The 21,334-nt window shown below is 38.9% G+C and overlaps 1 protein-coding gene across 19 annotated transcripts in view; it reads right to left on the minus strand.

Moving 5' to 3' along the window:
- ADGRL2 (adhesion G protein-coupled receptor L2) overlaps window positions 1-21,334 on the minus strand; it is a 579,402-nt gene that overhangs the window by 234,098 nt on the left and 323,970 nt on the right. For 17 of the 19 annotated variants that reach the window (XM_029618001.1, XM_029618004.1, XM_029618002.1 and 14 more), the window contains 2 exons: window positions 4,970-5,130; window positions 2,731-2,758 (listed from right to left, as the gene is read on the minus strand). The exons of the other annotated variants lie outside the window; for them this stretch is intronic. In XM_029618001.1, coding sequence (XP_029473861.1) covers window positions 2,731-2,758; window positions 4,970-5,110 — 169 coding nt within the window. In that variant the 5' untranslated portion in view covers window positions 5,111-5,130. Of the gene's footprint in view, window positions 1-2,730; window positions 2,759-4,969; window positions 5,131-21,334 lie in introns of those variants that run through there. 19 annotated transcript variants of the gene reach the window in all.

The raw sequence follows: 21,334 nt of genomic DNA on the forward strand, positions 1-21,334 counted from the left end.
GACTACTTGGTAACTTGTCTGCCAATACAAAGGTAGCAAACCATATGCCACCCTTGATAAGATTTTAGACAGTGCTGGGGAGGAGCCAGCTGTCATGGTACATGTGAACACCAACATAGGAAGGTGCAAGAGAGTCTAAATTTAGAGTCCTAGGAAGGAATAACCCAGAACCTCCAAGGCTGCATTCTCAGAAATGCTCCCTGTTCCACACGCAGGACCCCAGAGGCAGGCTGAGTCTCAATGGATAGAGGACACTATGGTGCAAGGAAGAGGGTTTTAGGGTCATTAGAAACTGGGGAACCTTCTGGAGGAGGAGGATCCTATTTCAATAGGATGAGCTCCACCTTAACTAGAGTGGAACCAGGCTACTGGCACTAACCTTTAAAAAGGAGATACAACACAGGCCAATACAGTAAAAGTCACGGGAGAGCGGGCTAGGGACGCGTACACAGGCGTCCCTAGCACCTCTTCTTTGACAGGAGCGGCGGCTGTCAGTGAGGTTGACAGCCGACGCTCAATTTTTCCGGCATCTGTTCTCAAACCCGCTGACAGCCACGGGTTCAGAAACCGGACGCCGGCAAAATTGAGCATCCGGTTTTCAACCCGAGAGCCGCAGGCCGATTTTAATTTTTTTTTTTTAATTTTTAATTATTTTTAACTTTTGGGATCTCTGACTTAATATCACCATGATATTAAGTCTGAGGGTGTACAGAAAAGCAGTTTTTACTGCTTTTCTGTGCACTTTCCCGGTGCTGGCAGAAATTAACGCCTACCTTTGGGTAGGCGCTAATTTCTGAAAGTAAAATGTGCATTTGCATGTTGCGGGCGCTATTAGTTTCAGGGGGGTTGGACGCGTGTTTTCGACATGCTATTACCCCTTACTGGATAAGGGGTAAAGCTAGCGCATCGAAAATGCATGTCCAAACACGGGTTAACAGTGCTCTCCACCGAAGCGCACTGTATTGTATCAGCATGACAGTGAGGGAACACCTACAGTCACGTGATTCAGAATGATGTATCTTTGAAGGAGTCTAACAAAACAGGGAAATTATGGCATCCCCAGAGAGAGGTGGCAATAAATGCTAACCTAGCCCAGGTGCCTTTAAGTAAAGAGCAAACAGAGCAGACAGTTTCCACATTTCCCCCTCAACTGATAAGCAGATTGCTAATGTAAACAAAATATGTATTTTGAAATGTCCATATACAAGTCTAAAAAATAACGCGGGAGAGTTAGAAGGTATAGTACTGAATGACGAGGTAAATATAATTGGCATCTGAGAGATCTGGTGGAAGGAGGATAACTAATGGGGCACAATTTACAAACCAGGATACAAATTATATTGTACTGATAGGTTGGATAAATGTTAGAGGGATGGCACTATATGTTAAAGACGGCATAGAGTTAAACAGGATAAAAGTTCTGAAGGAAACAAAATGCACACTAGATAGAAATTCCATGTAAGAATGGGAATAGAATAGCAGTGGGGTTTTACTACCATCCAACCTGGTCAGAATGGACAGATGATGAAATGCTAACAGAAAAAAGGGAAGCTGACAAAATTAGCAACAGTAATAATGAGTGACTGGGCAAATGGCACATCAGGACTTGCTAAAGTGGTTACATTCTAGATAAAACAAAATGACTACTTCATGAAGTAGTTGGTGCAAGACCAGAGAAGAGGGAGCTATTTTAGACCTAATACTTAGTAGAACCCATGATTTGAGAGGTAATAGTGTTGGGGCTACTTGGCAATGATTACACCATGATCAAATCTGCCTTGATAACTGGAGGGAGGGCTAGAAATTCACTACAAATGCATTTAACTTTCAAAAGGGAGACTGATAAAAGGAAGAAAAAGGTTAAAAAAAAACGTAAAAAGAAGCAACTGCAAAGATTAAGCGTAAACCTCAGGCATGGACATTATTTAAAAATACCATATTGGAAGCCCAGATCAAATGTATTCCACACATTAAAAAAGGTGGAAGGCCAAACGACTGCCAGCATGGTTAAAAGGTAAGATGAAAAAGACTATTGTAGCCAAAAGAACATTTTTCAAAAAATGAAAAAGGGATCCAGATGAAGAAAACTGGAAGCAAGTTATATGCAAAGCATTGATAAGGAAGGCAAAGCCAAAATTTGAAAAGCAGCTTGCTATGGAAGCAAAAACTCTAAAACGTTTTCAAGTGCAAACAAAACACCTGCAAGCGAGTCAATTGAATAATTAGATGGATTGAGGGTAAGAGAGACAGTAATGGAGGACAAGGCCATAACAGAGATTTACATGAATTCTTTGCTTCAATCTTTACTGAGGAAGATATAAGGCAAATACCAATAAAGGTGAGATGGCATCCAGTTTTATACCTGTGTGATGAGGGTATGTAAAATGCCTTGAATTACAAAAGTAATATCATATTGAATTTTAGTCCATCAGCGTATCATTCCAATAGGTAAGATTTTAGGACAAGAAATTTTGCAAGCAAGTGTATTCCCCAAAATGAACATGTTTCGCACAGAATGCTTCTTCGGAAGGAATAAAATACTTTCACTGGAAGATTTATATACTAACTTTGTTGCAACATGGCAGATAACAGGTGTTTGTCTCCACCTTTGGAATGTAGGCAAATACCAATGCCAGAAGTGATATTTAAAGGTGATGATTCATAATAAAACAAAACTCAGTGAACCTGGAAGATGTAATAGGGCAAACTGACAAAGAGTTGAAAAATTACCTGAACCAGACGGTATATTCCTGGAGTGCTGAAAGACATGAAAAATGAAATTACAGACCAACCATTAATAATCTATAATCAGCTACAGTACCTGAAAACCAGAGGATAGCCAACAAAGCCAATTTTAAAAAAAAGATTCCAGGGGTGATCCAAGGACTACAGACTGGTGAGCCTGATGTCAGTGCCAGGAAAATTGCTCAAAACTATTATAAAGAACAAAATTACTGAACATATAACAGACAAACAATTCAATGGGACAGCCAACATGGATTTAGCCAAGGGAAGTCTTACCTCACCAACCTGCTACATTTTTTTTTGAAGGCTTTAGGAAAAACATGGATAAAGGTGAACCAGTTGGTATAGTGTATCTGGATTTTCAGAACGTGTATGACAAAGTACCTTATGAGAGACACTCTTGAGGAAATTAAAACATCATGAGATAGAAGGCAACACTCTGCTATGGATTGAGAACTGGTTAAAAGATAGGAAACAGGGTTGGGCTAAATTGTCAATTTTCTCAATGGAAATAAAATAGTGGCATGCCGCAGGGAACTGTATTGGGACTACTGCTTTTTAGCATGCTCATAAATAACCTAGAGATGGAAACAAGTGAGGTATAAAATGTAGTAATGACACAAAATTATTCAAAGCTGTTCAATCACAAGAGGACTGTGAGAAATTGCAAGAGGACCTTGCAAGACTAGGCACCTAAATGGTGGATGACATTTACCGTGGACAAGTGCAAAGTTTAGGCATGTAGGGAAGAACAACCCAAATTAAACTACATGATGCAAGGTTCCACATTGGAAGTCACCACCCAGGAAAAGGGTCTAGGCATCAGAGTGCAAAATATGTTGAAAACCTGTGCTCAGTGTGCTAGGAATAGAGAACACAGAGAATATCATAATGCCTCTTTATTGCTCCATGGTACAACTGGAGCTTGAATACTGTGTATAATTCTAGTCCTCGCATCTCAAAAAGATATAGCAGAATTAGAAAAGGTACAGAGAAGAGAGCCCAAAATGATAAAAGGGATGGAGCGATTCTCCTATGAGGAAAAAGTGTTACGACCGTTGCTGCCCGACGTCTTCACTTCGCCTACCTTACCTCTTTGGTGACTCCCTGTCTGTTGGATGTTTGGCTGCTGCAGCGTTATCGTGCCGTTCTCCTCCGGTGTCCCCGGACCGGCAAGACGCTGCACTCCGCCATGTTTCTCAGAAGCCTATGGGGGCGCGTGGCCCCGACTCAAGTACCAGCAATAGCGCGGACCTCAGGGGCGTCCCCCTGAGGTGACATCATCTTCACCGGATACTTAAGGTCTCTGAATATGCTAATAAATCAAGTTAGCAAGGAGTTGGATACGGACAAGGTTACTCTCCTAGCTACTCTGCCTCCTCGGACTTACCAGGGGTACCCGCTCCTCGGGGACCTATGTTCTCCGACTTGCTCCTGAACACTTCTGCCAGGAAGTCATCGCTGCCTACACCACCAGTGAGTTACCATCTCTCTCTCTCAGAGCTTTCCCTGGAACCAGGTTCTCGCTCCTCAAGAGCCTAATTCATTCCAGCTCCTGGGCTGCTTCTAAGAGACTATGGTGTGAGTGTTACCATCAAGGTTCTGTTCCTGAACTCAGCATACCCTGCCTACTCACTATATTCAGTTTCTCTACAGCTCAGTATCCAGGATCGCTGCTCCAGTATCTGAGGGACTACAGCCCAACCGGGCGCTTCCAGCTCACTACTGCCATCTCTGGTGGTTCAATATACTGTTTAATAAAAGAACTAGTGTGTGTCTGTCTCCATACTCTGAGCCTGACCGGTGGTCCCTCTCGGGATCTTCCCTCGTGGGCGTGGTCATCTGCCACTAGCCCAAGGATCCACCCACAACTACCACAAACACTAACAGAAAGCCTAAAGAATTTAGGGCTCTTCAGGGCTGAGGGGAGATATGATGGAAGTCTGTAAACTGAGTTGAGTAAAATAGGTAAATGAAAATCAGTCATTTACTCTTTCAAAAAGCACAAAGACTAGGGGACATGCAATGAAGTTACTATTTAAGTTGCCCTATATAAGACAAACAGAATTTTTTTTTTTACTCACAAATTAAATTTGAATTCATTGCTGGAGGATGTGGTAGAATTTGTTAGTGTAGCTGGGTTTAAAAATGGTTTAGACACGTTCTTAGAATAAGAGTCCATGAACCCTTATTAAGATAGGTTGGGGGGATATAGCCTGCTTACCTGTGGCATAAACATCATGGAATCTATCAGTCTTTTGGGATCCTTCAGGTACTTTTGACTTGGATTGGCCACTGCTGGAAACAGGATACTGGGCTTGATGGACCTTTTGGTCTGACCCAGTATGACAAATCTTAGGTTCATATGATAGAAAAATGGCTATTCTATAAAATTTAAAAAAGAACAAAAAAAACTTATTCAAATAGTGGGACAAGCAATAACTTGTAAACATTTTGCATCCTGAATACAGTGGTAATTGAAGATGCATTTGCTACAATTTTTATTAGTTTACAGTTAATTTCAACAACCTTCAAAAAAAATCTAACTCAGGATCGAGGCTTTATGGCTTTGTGAAAGGGTAGGTGGTAGCGAGGTGCAAGGAAGGGGGCTTAGTGATGAGGATTATGGAAGGAAGAAAAAGTCGAGAAGAAGCAGGAATGAAAAAATGAGAAAGGAAGTAGAGAGAAAGGCTTGGAGAAGACAAGCAAACATGGAAAAGAAAGCTGGTAGGACAAAATTTCAGAGGATTGCAGAGCAAAGGCTGACAGAGGGGAAGGTTCTGTCTAGTAACAATGTGCACACTTTCAGTGGCACTACAGGGATCACAGGGATTGGAGACGCTTTTCTTGTGAGGGAGGGAACCTTGCTGTATCATAGCGCAGACAATGCATGTGAGTAAATCTTGAGCAGTCGCTAGTAGGTTTCTGGTGGAACTGAGGGGTTGCTTTCAATCCTTATCTTTAAATTGTGATTTGGTAACCAAATCAAAAATTTACTTTAACAACTTTAATCAAACTTTTTCTGTTGTGGCATAGTGGTCACATAGAATGACTTCATAATTAGGAGACACAGCCAAAACTGGATTAGCTATGCCTAACTATTCCGCAACATTAAACTACATCATGTAGTGAAAATTTGGCTGTATAAATAGTTTGAATAAGATCCTAAATTATTTTACCTAATGCAAAGCTTCTATCACACAATTCTGAAGACCCTTTTCAGGATATATTCATACTACTTTGTATACTAGGGCACACAGGACACAAACTGACTAATCTAACCAATTTTGAACTTACTCACAACTATGTCTTTCTACAAAACCTGTCATGGAGTCTTAGAGAAGGACCCTAGTGAATAAGATCTTATCACACTGCAATATTAAAAAAAAGAAAAAAAATTGAGCAGGAAAGGCACATTAAGACAAATGCCTTGTTTCCTATTGGATCCCAGGGGCATAGGGAGAAAGAAACTTTTCCAAGGTCAATAACAGAGGGGAGACAAATTCATCTCCCAAGACTTCTTGTGAAACAGTCCAATCCTCTAACCACTAGACCATGCCTTCTATAAAAATAAATGTCCCTCATCAATTTAAGCAGCAGAAAAAAGTGAAGTTGTTACAATAGGCCAGATTTACTAAGGCTTTTCTCTCATTTTGTGTCAATGGGGGAAAAAAAACAACTTAGTATATCAGTCCCTATATTTGCTAATCTTGAGGCACTAATCACATGGGGCCTCATTTACTAAGCATTTTTTCCACAGGCACAGAATGGGAAAAGCGCCTTAGTAAATCAGGCCCATGCTTTCAATACAACAAAATCTGGAGATACCAAGTCATAAAAAGAACTAGTAAAATTGAAAATTTCAGATTACTTTATTTTGAAGATTTATGTGCTGCCTAAACCACAGCCCTAGATGGCTAACAAGATAAAATATTCATAATAAAGAAAACAAAAAAAAAAAAAAAAAAAGAAATCACACATATACAATTATCACCTAGACAATTCCTGTCATCAGCCCTGCAGAAAATAAAGCTCAAGGGCACACAAATTGTCATACCCCACCAAACGCCTGCTGGAACAAAAATGTTTTTACCACTTTTCCTGAAGTCTTACTGCATAAAGCAAAACGTAAATCTTGCAGTAATAAGTTCCATAAAGTAGGTGAATTATCGAAAATGCTCTCTCACTAGAAATGGACAATGAACAGAAGGGATGTTCGGTAGTCCTTTCTGTGATGACCTGAATGAACAAGTAAGATTAGCGGAGATGTTTCTGGGACAGGGTTAAGTTAGAGGAGAAAACTATGCATGTGGTTTCGACTAGAAAACGTATCCTAAGGGGGAAAAAAAAGTGCAAATCTCTGCGGGGGGGGGGGGGGGGGGGGGGGGTTCCCTTTGGGCAATTCTCAAACCAAAATTATGTGCGTACTTTTGTTTGAAAAATGGGTGAAAAATCCACAGGAAAAAAGTACCCAAGGCCTTTAAAAATATGTGGGTAATATGAACATTAATCGCACATCTATTATTCCCCTAATCCAATCTCTATAGCTAGGGTATATAGTGAAACAAATCTGTATTACATCCGTGCACATTAGACAGCTCGCTATTACAGAAATTCCATTTTCAAAATAAGTTTGCTTCTTGCCCAGACTAACACTGTGTTATTTTTTTGCAATCCCTCACTCTGGTATCTTTATAATGTATATCTATACACTGCACATAGTTTAGTTAAAAAAAAAAAAATATATATATATATACACACACACACACACAAAGATACATTGCTGAAAAATGGCATTCAGTATCAGATAAATGGTTCCTATGTAAAATATCAAATTATTTTACCTCAGGAAATCCAACCACCAGTGTCTATGATTACTTGTAACCAATTCATAAAAGCAGATACCTTTACTATCAAACTATCAAAGATTTACATGCACAGAACAATGGATGTTCACCCTTCCCCACTTTTCATTAATAGATCTGACTTAATTTGCAGGCTTGTGGTACATAAGGGGCTTTATGTACTTCTTTTGGGCCCAACATGACATCACACATCCCAAATCATCAGTGCTAGATTACCCTCTTGGTTCCACAATGTACCTTCTAGTTAATAGATCAATTAATCATGAAGATGTGCTTGCAATTGCCATCTTCTCTAGATGACAAAGCAGAGATTAAAGGATATAAAACTAGAAATTGTGCAGTGTGAGCACAAATTTAACATGTTCATTATGGTACTACAATAAACTTTTCATTGGGAACATTTAGAGAAAAACCCACTGAAACTACTTCTGCCTTATCAGATGGCAAAATTAACCATTATGGAGTGAATCAGTTGAGGTAACTGAACAGGTTGGAGGCTCACAAAATGCACAGCACAGTTCAGCAAATCAGCCTGCATACTATAAAAACCAGCACTTTTGATAAGGAGATATGCAAGCCTCATATATTGCAGGTAACTGGTTAATGACAGCTTCCCAAAATCCAAGCATTTTGCCGTTTGGGTAAAGGATAAAGATGGAATAAGGAATGGGAAGACTTATGGCATTTTAACCTTTACTGGTTTAACATTTCTCATTGAATAGTACATCTGACCTCTGACCCTAACAGTTTTTTTTAAGGTGTTATATCTTTCCATATCTCTGAATTCTTATCAGCACAGCTGCAAACACTTCAGTATCACAATTAATGAGAAGGTAAAATTATTCACGAAACCCCTCAAGGAGGCAATTTCTCAGTTGTAATAGTCAACCAGATAATGCCATACATATTGAAGTTTTGTCTAAAAAAATTTCAATTACATAATGTATTCTGGATTCTTAAGGGAAAAAATAAATGTTTCAAGGTTATATTCCCAGACATACTTAAAAAGCAGATCAGAGAGGCAATTGAAATGATTCATCTAAATTACCTTAAAACTCAATGGAAATGAGCAGCCTCTCTGCATAAACAGCAGTGGCAAGTTCTAAAGGTCTTTTTCTAAGGTCTCCAAGGTAAAGGAAAAAAAAAAATTAGCGCAAGCATCATTCTATTTTTACATTGCTGGCAGAAGACTTTTTTTTTTTTTTTTTTTAATTTATCAACCAAAGTTACCTTGACTGATTTGTAATATGCAATAGTTGCATGACTTTTGCTGTTCAGTATTTTATTTCAATCAGCTGATACAGTCAAGAAAATTGGCACAATGACAGCCACACAGAAGACCTTGGAAACCAAAGATTTCCTTTTGCCCTTAATAAACCATTGTCCGACTCATTCAATAATGGAATATTCTGCATGGGTCAATGACAGCAGTTCAGGCAAACAAAAGAAGCCTTTATGCTCTATCTAGACATTGCAAGGTGCTCATTCAATTTCTTCTGCATCGGGGGCAGTGTTCCTTACCTAATATGTATACATTTGCCGAGTGTTATTCAGCCTTTGTTGCTTCTGACCCTCACTTGGCATTTAATTCCCAATCCACCAGGGTATTCATGCTTGATGGCACTGATGCACACACTGAATGCTTTATTTATGTAATGGTACAGGGAATGAAGCTATAAACTGTATTAGACAATATCCTGCTTAGGGTTGCCGGCAGTGTCACAACACTGATGACCCAAATCTGCAGTGGTGAACCTGTCAATGGAATTTAGATGACTGTATTTATGAATTGTCAAAGAGAATTAAAGGAGAGAAAACAAATCTTATAAAAGTTAGATTGTATTTTCCTTCTCTATGTTTTTATCAGATGGATTCATTAATTCCCCTACCCTTCCTCCTCATCCTTCATTTATGTGCTTAAGCAGTTCTTTCAAAATTCAATATCCACTTTATTAAACAGAAATATAAAATTACAACAAAGTATATTGCATGCCAATCGTTTAATTGACGTTGCTGAGACATTCACAAATTTCAGCCCAAAACAGTTTAGAGAATACAAAAATAAGATTTAAAAAGGTTTTAAAATGTGACCTACTCCAAAAAAATGGCCATGCTGAAATATCCTTACAAGGTCTTCAAAGTGCAACACTGAAACATAACACAAAAATGCCTTTAAAGCACAAAAAATAACTTTTCAAATAAAAAGGTTATTTTCACCAGAGTCTTAGCCTGCACCAGGAGTGCACTGCCCTCATTATTTCCTCACAGCATGCAACACTCAGCTGAGTCTATCAGAGTGTCCAGCTCGGTACATGGTTCAGTGGCAGGTAGAGAACACACAGTGCCATGCACCCAGTAGATAATCCCAAATGGCTGAGAAAATATTTTGTAATAATGCTCTGCCATTCCATTGTGATTTGAGCTGATCAAGTTAAAATGCTTCCAAAATTTTAAATTAGTTTAGATAATATTGTGTATTAGAGGTCACGTTTGATTTCTACTTTGGGCAAAGCATATGCAGGGAATAATAGAGAAGACAACTATCATGGTAGCTACTGCTGTAAGTATTATTAGTATACACAGAAAAAGATTACATGTGTGGTACTATAACACCACAGTAAGAGGTGCTTCAGCTCAAGATTTAAATTATTCTGAAAGCCCCAAATCTAAGCTCCATAACAGACTGCTGAATCATCCATTGTTTTTAATTATGTGTCTTTTAAAAGCCCCCTGCTGTGTTTTTAAATACTAAATGGTTTCCAGAGCTATGTGACATAACTCATTATTCCAATTCATAGCTACAAATGTCAATTTTAATCTGCTTGTTGGTATCCAGTATACTCACAGAAGTTGTTGTTTTTTTGGTTGTTTTTTTGTTTTGTTTTTTTTGGGGGGGGGCACAACAGTGAGTTTTATCAGATCCAAATCTTGAAAATATTCCACATCCTGCTCTTACAATACTTGAACACATACAGTACAATGTCAAGTTTTTTCCCTGCTTCAAACAGGATTTTTAAGCTCATAAAAGGTCCTAGACTGACAGCACTTGACTTTCATTTATCCACTAAACAGATAACATGGACAGAAGCACAAGTCTTCTTAGACTGCATCCAATGTACCCAAAACCCACTATGTCTATCACCATAGCAAAAGTAGAGAGCCACTGTAGCCTTGCTCCCTTTATCCAGAATGCCAGCAAGGGTGCCATTTATAGTGATGGCCATAGTGATGGGGTTACCTGTACAGTAACCGACCAAGATAAATTCCACATTTGTTACTAATTCACTACAACACATTTTGATCCAATTATCTTGTTGAGCAATAAGGAATACCATGCATCAATACCGTTTACTATTAGGGAAGATATATTAACTATCAGGAAGATAGTGCCCATTAGCAAACTAAATATATAACCTTAAATCTGAGTATCTCTTTTTTATGAAGAATCTATTTTCTCAATGCTTTTCACAAACATATGCTTACAAATAGGGTATGTACTCATACAGGTTCAAAGCAGGCAAAAGGTATTTATCCAGAACTAATATGACACGTGCTTTTGATATGTCAATACTTATGTACATGGAGCAAAAAAAAACCCAATGTATTTAACATTTCTTTATCTAACTTTATACAATGACTATTTTAAAGGCTGAGATAATATTGTTCATAGAAAACAAAGTCAACCCTTGAAAAAAAAATTTTTTTTTAAACTAGTTGCCAAGTACAAACTAAGGGGCCTGATTTACTAAGTCTTTTCTCCCATTCTGTGTCTATGGGGAAAAATGCTTAGTAAATCAAGCCATTACATTGTAAGACCTCTGGGGGACAGGGAAATACCTACAGTACTTGAATGTAATTTGCCTTGAACTACAATGAAAAAGTGTGAAATAAATAAGCAAAAAAATCAAGGTTCAAATAAGAACCTAGTCATCTGGACTAAAGCTTGACCCATGGAGGCATGAAACACACGCTTTGATAAATAAAAGTCCTAGAGCAGATTACAAAAACCCAAATGATGCATCAGACCAAGCTGCTGTTTTATACCGTGATGGGCATACAGCCGGCCTCTCAGACTAGTGTGGCAGAAAGCATTTCTTAGCAGGTCACTTTTAGCTGCCTTTAGTACATTAAGTTTAAGAAGCACATTAAAAAATGGACTGACAGAATCAATAGAACTTAAGATGTTCTCGTAATCTGGGCTTAACTCTGTAGTATCACCTCTAATCAAAGATGTGGAACTCTCTACAACATTTTGACATCTACATCCATCATCCGAATGCTGTTTTAAAATCAGCTACACACGATATTTCCCTCAAAATATCAATGTCAGATTTTTTTTTTTTCTGGTCAGTTTCCTCTGATGGCTTAATACAATGATTTTGTTTCATAGAAACCTATTTAGTTTCATAAAATTTCATGTTTCTTCAATAATGGATGCACATCTTCTGCTATGAAAATGACCTTTTTAAAGTCTGTCCTTGATTTCAATTTAAGTTAAAAATGTACTCATCTCCAGCTCCCTTCCCCTTAAAAACTTTTGCACATTTAATATTTCTCATCCATGGGCTAAACTGAAAAATAATATAGCAAGCATGAAAATGTTACAGAAAACAAGAAAACATGGGTAAATGGATGGATAACAATTTGCTTAAGTTTTTTTTTATTTCACCCAATTCGAAACAAGTTGTTCCAAGCAGATTACAATATAACACACATACCATGTAGGTAACACATGAGAAATTTACTGGAAATTTTTAAAATATCTAACTTAAATGCGTCCCTGAATGGTGGTCACTATTGAGACACAGAAAGGCCCAAGTTGCCTAAAGGAAAGGCTTGAAGGAAATAAAAAGTTTTTTAGCTTCTTCTGGAATATTTTATAAATTAGACTCTTCCTCAAATTCAAATGGGCGCGAGCTCCATAAGGAGGGATCTATGACAGAAAATGCTCACCTATGCATTTCTTGTATGTAAACATAAAATTATAAGCAAGATGGTCATGAATAGCATTAAGATGCCTGAGCTACTATGTGTGAGATACATCTGCTCAAATATACTCAAAGAGAGGAGAGAGAAACAAGTTCTCTGCATACCATGAGCTAATTCCATACATCTGAAGGACCTAAAGTCTCAACAGTTAACCCGCATCATTAGATGCATGTTTATTTTGGTCCAACAAGTTTTAACACCTGCCAAAAGACCAGTTCTCCAGATCCAATATGGCTCCAAGAATGATGCACAGTACAGTGTGGATGAAGGAATTAGACAAAAATATAAAGTTTATTCCCACTTATTAAAATTATGTATTTTAGGTAAAGCATTTTTAATATTGTGAGCTTAACATGCAAGCTAAAAATGAGCTGAAACGGTATTGTAGAAGAAATTAATCTTCCATTGAATTTATTTGCATCCATAAAAACTGATAACTGTCAAACTGAACATGCCAAGCATCCATCATATAGCACATTCTGATTTAACCTGGCTTTAATTTTAAATGACCAAAAAAAAAATAATCTTCAGGAAAATTACAGAAGACATAACACTGGGTATTTCAACCTATATCAAAATGAATCCATCAGATTTTATTAATTATTACAGAGGTCAGTTTACAAGACTATCCCCAAAAGACATGACCTTTCTAAAATGCATCAAGGAGGGAATGAAAGATGATGCTGTGACTGCAGTCATCTTATGCTAAAACCTGTCTCTGTAATTCATACTGCTGAAGGCAGAATAATTTGAGAGCTCAGGTTTTACAGCCTCTTAACAGGGTGTCTCGCATCAAAAGATGTCATTTACTGAAATGTTGAAAAAAGTATACTGTCAAATAAATGTCAATGTTTAATGAAAATGTAAAGGGCTGAATTAAAAATATTGTACAAGCTGTAGTTTCATCTATTGTGGTGACATTTATTTTTGCCTTGTTGAAAAACACCAGTTCTTCTTTATACATCTGTCTCATATGTCTGATTACCAACCACCACCAAGTGAGCTTTCATAAAAACATGTTTAAGTTTTAATAAAATGAACATAATGACCATACACCATTTACAATTTATGTACAACCTGATTTATTTTCAATTCACAGTCCACTGCACATGAAGGAAAGATACAAAAGAAAAACATGACAGAAAGGCAAAAGAGAACATCCATAATATTGTCTTAGCAGAAATCAAGTCTGTTTTGAAAACTGCTGAAAAGGAACATCAGGAAGCAGTTTATGCATAACGGGAATAACAGCATATGAAAATTCGATATGCCATACTGGGTCAGACTAAGGATCCATCAAGCCCAGTATCCTGTCTCCAATAGTGACCAATCCAACTCACAAGTACCTAGCAATTACCCAAACATTAAAAAAATCTCCAGCTTATTAACTGATAGCAGTTTATGGATTTTTCCTCTAGGAACTTATCAAAACCTTTTTTAAACCCAGTTACACCAGCTGCCATAACCATATCCTCTGGCAATGAATTCTAGAGCTTAACTATGTGCTAAGTGAAAAATAATTTTCTTCGATTTGTTTTAAAGGAGCTACTTGCTAACTTCATGGAGTGCCCCCCTAGCCCTTCTATTATCTGAGAGAATAAATAACCGATTTACATTATCTTGTTAAGAACATAAGAAATTGCCATGTTGGGTCAGACCAAAGGTCCATCAAGCCCAGCATCCTGTTTCCAACAGAGGCCAAACCAGGCCACAAGAACCTGGCAAGTACCCAAACACCAAGAAGATCCCATGCTACTAATGCAATTAATAGCAGTGGCTATTCTCTAAGTTAACTTGATTAATAGTAGTTAATGGACTTCTCCAAGAACTTATCCAAACCTTTTTTGAACCCAGCTACACTAACTGCACTAACCACATCCTCTGGCAACAAATTCCAGAGCTTAACTATGCATTGAGTGAAAAAGAATTTCCTCCGATTAATCTTAAATGTGCTACTTGCAAACTTCATGGAATGCCCCCTAGCCCTTCTATTATCTTATGATCTTAAAGCAGACCTTTATCATATCCCCCCCCTCATCCATCTCTTCTCCAAGCTTAACAGCCCTAACTTCTTTAGCCTTTCCTAATAAGGCAGACATTCCATGCCTCCCCAGCACTGTCTAAAATCCTAGCTAGGTGACACTCGAGGTCCACAACCTTTGCACCAGGCATGTATGTTACCAGGCAATCCTCATGCCCACCAGCCACCCAGCTGTCTACATTCCTAATAATTGAATCACCAACTATGATGGCCTACCTAACCCTTCCCTCCTGGGCAATAGCCCTGGGAGACACATCATTGGTGTGAGGGGGCAATGCATCACCTGGAGAGCGGGTCCTTGCTAACAGGATCATCTCCTGTTGCAGCAAGTTGATGCTCTCCAATTATGAGACCTTACTCCTCCAAGGCAGCACCAGGGCTGCCAGACTGGAGTTGAGACTTGGCTACTATGTCCCTGAAGGTCTCATCTATATACCTCTCTGTCTCCCTCATCGCCTCCAGGTCTGCCACTCTGGCCTCCATAGATCGGACTCATTCTCTGAGAGAAAGAAGCTCCTTGCATCGGATGCAGACATACAATTTCTCATCTGTGGGTAAGAAATCATACATGTGACATTTGATGCAGAAGACTGGGGGGGGGGGGGGGCTTCTTGCTGCTGGATTGTCTGTTGCCTTCATCTTAAATTTGTTCAGTTCCAAGTTAAGTTTACGTTGCTATGGGAGTAAGACTGCATACAATTAGGGTCCTTTAAATGTATTAGTGTATTCACTATATATCTGATAGTGAACTACCAGGGAATGATTAAACTCTTGATAAGGTGTGAGGAATTTCTGAGTTTCAGTTTAAAGGCTGATTAATTTTTGTATTTTTTTTTTTTTTTTTTAATAGTGTGAAGGTATCAACTGCCTGTAAATTAAAGAATAAGCTAGGGGTGGGGTGGGAGGGTTGGGAAATACAAACACACAGCACTTCTGTTTTTTTGGCCTGCCTTTCTGACTATCTATTCAAATACAGATTCACAAACAATATATCCCAATAGTTTACTTCTCCCCAATACTTTCAAGTTTTAACAATTTCCCCAAGCAGTACTTACAGATTCTTTTCAGCCATCTACAAGGTGATCCATTCCTCTCCTCTCATGCTCCACTGGATTATAGGCTTTCCATGTCAGAGGGGGCCTTCAGGTGAATTAGTTTTTAAGTTCTCATAACATCTAACACCACGCTCCATATCTTAAATCTCGCCTAGTTGGTCTCTTAACATAAATATCAGTCTTTTCCATGCATATGGCAGATTTTAAATTATTCAACTAAATTGATGAGCCTGAAGTTGGTGAGAATGCTACTGATTAGGTCATTGGTGAAAGCTGACCTAAAACAGTGTGCCCAGTTCTGGAGTCCATACCTCCAAATGGATATTGACAGAAAGGAGGTGATATAGAGAAAAGCCATTAAAATGATGCAGTGTCTACATCAAAAGTCCTAGAAAATGATAATTAATGACCTAAATATCATTACCCTAGAGGAGTCAATGGGGATATGAGCAGAGTTTCCATACCTGATCAGGTGTGCAACAGAAGTGTCACCAATGTCTAATACACAGATACAGACCAGAAACTGGGATCTGCTCTCAGCACCTCACAGCAACAAGATTCACCAGCAGTGGCTCTTAAATGTGTAGAAGCTACTTTCTGAGAACATGTGGAATCATGCACACCCCTTCTTCCTAGCTACAGCATGAATTCTTGCATGTGCCAATTAAACAGCAGCATACAGTGCATGAACATCCAGACCCCACTTTGTACCGCACACACAGCATCCTCCTCATTTTACCCTGAGCCTAATCCTTTGAGCCCTTCCAGCCTCTGTTTTATCTCCAGGCTGACAAATGGGAAGCGCGTACAAGGAGCACTGGAATGTGACTCTCAGTGTTGAGAGCAGTGGAGGAATTTTGGCAGCCAAATTAATTAATTGAGCCAGCAGCCTACTCCATACCAACTTCTTCCTTCTCATGCACTTAATATGTAGAAGGAACTGGTCTATAGTGATAGGTTCATGTGTGTCTCCATCCCCGCTCTCCCTTTGTTTTAAAATTTCAGAGAGACCATGGTGGGGATTTCAGTGTTTCCCTAGCTCTTCTTTTGACCATAGGAGTCTTCTCCATGTTCACATTGCCAGCCTCATGGAAGTTGGTGGGCCACACAACATGGTTTTTTGTTTTTTGTTTTTTTTTTATTGTAGGTATGCCTTGGGCTTGAAAAGGTTAAGAAACACTGTGATAGCGGCATTCAAATACATCTCAAAAGGTATCAATAATGAACAAGCTGCCAACCTTTTTCAGAGGAAAGAATGCTCTAGAACAAGAGGTTGTGGTATGAGGTTCGACGGGATTAGATTCAGGATCAACACAGGGAAATGTTTCTTCACAGAATGGGCAGTGGATGACCTTCCAAGTGAGGTGGTAGAGACAAACAAACAGAACTCAAGACAACCCAAGATAAGCATAGGGGATTCCTAATTGTTAAGAAGTGAGGGAAAGGGTAAAAATCAACTTGAGTTTGTGTCACTGCACCAGAAATGAAACTGAGCAGACTAGATGAACTTTTAAATGTGTCTGCCACCATATTGTTGTGTTCCTATTCTAGCCACCAGAAGCACTTTATGGTCTTTAAAATTATCAGCGCTACTCATCATTTGAGGACTTACAGGGTCATTCATCAAAATGCGTTATGGCGTTAATGCCCACAATAATGCCATAATACATGCGATAGTAATGATAATGCATGGAGCGAATGCAAATTTTTTGAAGGGACAGAATTGGGGAGGGGTTTGTGCGGGATTAATGAAAATAAAGGGCATTTTCATACTGTGTGATAGCATAACGCACGCATTTAATACCAGAAAAAAATTACAATATTTTTCCTGGTGTTAAGCTGTGTGAAATGCCCGAGACACATTTAGCGATAAAGATTACAAATTCAATTTTGGCCATTTTTGGGTTGGATTGGGGAGGGAGAGAGAGAGAAAGAGCGAGAGAGAAAGAAAGAGCAAGCCTCTGGGGAGGCCTTCACAGTATTCATCTATTTATATCACTTAGGAGGGCCAGCTAATAACTCAAGGTGAGGTTTTGGTGGTGGTTTCGGGTTTGGGGACCAGTTTTACATGAAGAGTGAGACATACGAACAGCACAGTACACCTCAGTGAAGATTTGACGTCATTTGGAGTGAGGAAAGTTGAGATTTCTACAATGTTCTCTCGTCCTAGCTTGAGATACTATCAAGCTACTAGTCACTGTAGCTTCTATGCTGATGTTGTACAAATTGTAGTCTTTACAGAATCAAACTCTCACATAGCAATTTCAAAATTGCTCATATATATGTAAGTGAGAGTCGCATGGTTGAATGTAGAATATTTTAGCACAAAAAGAAAAAATTCACAACAAATAATAAAAAAGAAAGTTTGGGTTTGTGTGCGGGTTTTTTTGGACACATTAATTATCCACAATGCTAGGCAGATTACACAATTTAGATTGTGTGTGTATTTTACTGCAACACCACCTGGATAATGTGTTTTACAGCTGAAATATAAAATTTAAATACATGAAATGCAATTATGTAATTAGATCCATGGTTCCTCAGGTCATTCCAGTTTCTAATGTGAGCTGGCATGTTCCTAGATCATTCTGTTACCAGAATTTTCTCTTTCTGAAATTGGGTAGTTTTAAACAAAATGGGACTCTAGCACATGTGGTTTAGTAGCTGGGATCTGTGCAATTTCTTTGTGATTGCACATGAAAATATTGGAAAAAGTGCATATAATTTATTTTATTTAAAGTTCATACACCACACATACAGAATCCAGGACTTGACAACAGCTGTGAACAGCAATCTTCATATTATATTAAACAAAACACAACTTTTACCATCAATGCATAAAAAGATATACCAACCCCCCCCCCAAAAAAAAAAAAAAAGACGTCCACATCATCCTTGCAGATGTCAAATCTGAGAATAACCACTTTATTAACCCTTTTCCTACAGGCTAGATATTTTTTAGATTTTTATATTCTGCTTTTCGGCACTTCAAAGTGTACATCATAGCCGCTACTCCAAGTTTCACCACTTCTGTACCCAGGGACAGATGTTCTTCTTTGTGATACATAGCCTTAAGTATCTCTTACAATGTTGGAATTTGAAGCAAATTTCCCTGCGTGGACCACAGATCCTGTCTTAATCATCAATACCATTCACTTAATCTGATTCATTTTCTGAATTGGGAGCCAGTCCAACTGTCATGAAAGTGGCACCTCACTGAGCCTTCGGGGGCATCCAAAGATTAACCTTGCAGCCATGTTTTGTGCAATCTGTAATAGACATGCACATTTGATAACAAGGACCACCAACACCATATTACAGTAGTCTATTAGACATACAAAAGACTGTACTACATTTCAAAATACACTATTGCATGTAAATTATCTCAATTTTTTTCGGCTCTCAGAATTTCTTAAACATTCTCCTCCATACCCACATTCCTAATATTAAAACTTAATGGACTAAATAGACATATAGTCAACCTCCCCGACACACACACATTATGAAGCCATTCCATTTTAAATGTATTCAACATCAGGTTGAGTCAAACCACTTCAAGAACTTACTCAACCCCTCAGCAACCCTCCCCATAATTAACTTGAGTCCTATCCTGCAGGAATCACATACTGTACATTATCCACATATAAAAACCTTTAAAGCCTGACTCCTGTACTAAAGACCCCAGTGGCTGCATAAACAAATTAAAAAGTAGATGGGAAGGAGGGGGATCTCCTATGGAACCCCACAATCCACCTTTCAAAATTCATACAACTCTCCTCGCAAACTATTTGTAATATCTACCTGCCAAAAATGACAAAATCCACTTTCAAACATTACCCTGCATATCAAGCTCTCTGCATCTTTCCAACAAAATCTCATGATTGACCTGTGGGTTGGATACTTCACTACCTGATGCAGATCAAAAGCTAACAGCGCTAATACAAAAAATATTGGTATATATTATTTCCATAATGATTCCTAAACATTTGAAGTAAGTCTTTCATTTTACCTCTGACCTGGCCCTTCTGATCCAAAATGTCTGCCAATCAGCCAATTAAATAATTTGGCTCAGAGTTGCTGGACTAGAAGCTTGTTTGCTTTTCTACCCAATTTCATAAAGATTTTCATATTCAACTTTATCATGTATTCTATCTTTCCTCCTTCTAAACTGTTAATCATGCCTAGGAAAGGAGGCAGCTTTTTAGGTACTCTTTTCTTACCCATCCACTTGTGTTTGTCTTGTAATTTCTGAACATCTTTATATAAAATTCTGTACATTTTTTGCCTAAATGACAATTCTACGATATTCCCCATTATCACTGCTTTTCCTGCCTCCCAGACGGGCCGTTACAGTAAGGTGCAGTAGAAAGAGGTGTGATAGTGCCCGGCGCACCCACGTTTGCCCGCACGCACAGTTCGGATCACCTACCGCTCGATACTGTATTTAAATGGCATGCAAATGCAAGCCGCGTCCAATGCGCGTCCATGAAGCGCAATCCATTTTACTGTATAGGCGCTATACAGCGCCTATAGAGTATCCTGGGTGCGCTGGTACCCGGAAGTGGATCCCAACTTTAATCAAAAGAAAACCTAAGGCGAGCAAGGCGCAGGGTGAAAAGCGACTCGACATGCTATTAAAATATTGTAAATAAAATGTAACAAAAGTTAACTTACTTTTTCTTACAGTCCTCTCTGCCCTCCTCCGGAGGCGCGCACCGCGGCTCCCCTGCCTCCCGGGGGCAGCCGGCGGCGAAAGTGGCTTCCAGCGGCCCCGCTGGCGAAGATGGATGAACGCACGCCCGTAGTGCACGGGCGCTCATCAGCAAAGGCGCGTGTGACGTCACGGCGTACGTTCATACACTTTCACTGACTTGGGCGCCCATCAACGCAGGAGTAAGGGTAGGCGGTAATTTAGCAGGTTAAAGACGTGGCTAAACTGCAGGTTAAAAAGGTGATAGTCGGGGCGCACGTTACTGAATGGGAGGGAACAGCTAACCCAATCGTTTACATCTCATATACATGCCATGGGTGGAAAGGGTTACCCGTTCATTTAAAGAAGCGGTAAGGATGGGTTAAAAGGGATAGTGAATCGCGGGTTGGACTTACGCGGCCAAATTGTGAGTAAACAGCGGGTTTAGAAACGGGGTAACTGCGGCTGTGCTTTACTGTATCGGCCCGAGAGTGAGCAAAGAGAATGTGTTTTATTGTCTTTAGTGCAAACAAATTTACCCAGAGATTCCACAACTTCTTCATTTTCCAGGTTTTAGGGCTAGTTTCCCTAGACCGCTCCAGCAAATCAATGTTATCTGAAGTGACAGTGGGACAGATCTTATTTATTTTATTTATTTGTTGATTTTTATATACCGACATTCGTCGGAACATCATGCCGGTTTACATTATAACAAGTTAACAATAGAGTGAAATACAATAAACAGGGAAGGGGGAGCAGCAATGAAGGAGGAGAGAGGACAGCATTAGGAAGGATAGAGAAAGAGATTTTAAAGGAACATTTGAAAAATAAATTAACAAAAAACAATATATGTACAGGTGGATATTTGAGAAAAAAATATAAATTAACAATAAACAATATATGTACAGGTGGGCTGGTAGGTACCAGACCATTGATGTCAGCGAAAGGG

Source organism: Rhinatrema bivittatum, chromosome 10, assembly GCF_901001135.1.
Source record: "Rhinatrema bivittatum chromosome 10, aRhiBiv1.1, whole genome shotgun sequence".
In the NCBI taxonomy this organism is placed as follows: Eukaryota; Metazoa; Chordata; class Amphibia; order Gymnophiona; family Rhinatrematidae; genus Rhinatrema; species Rhinatrema bivittatum.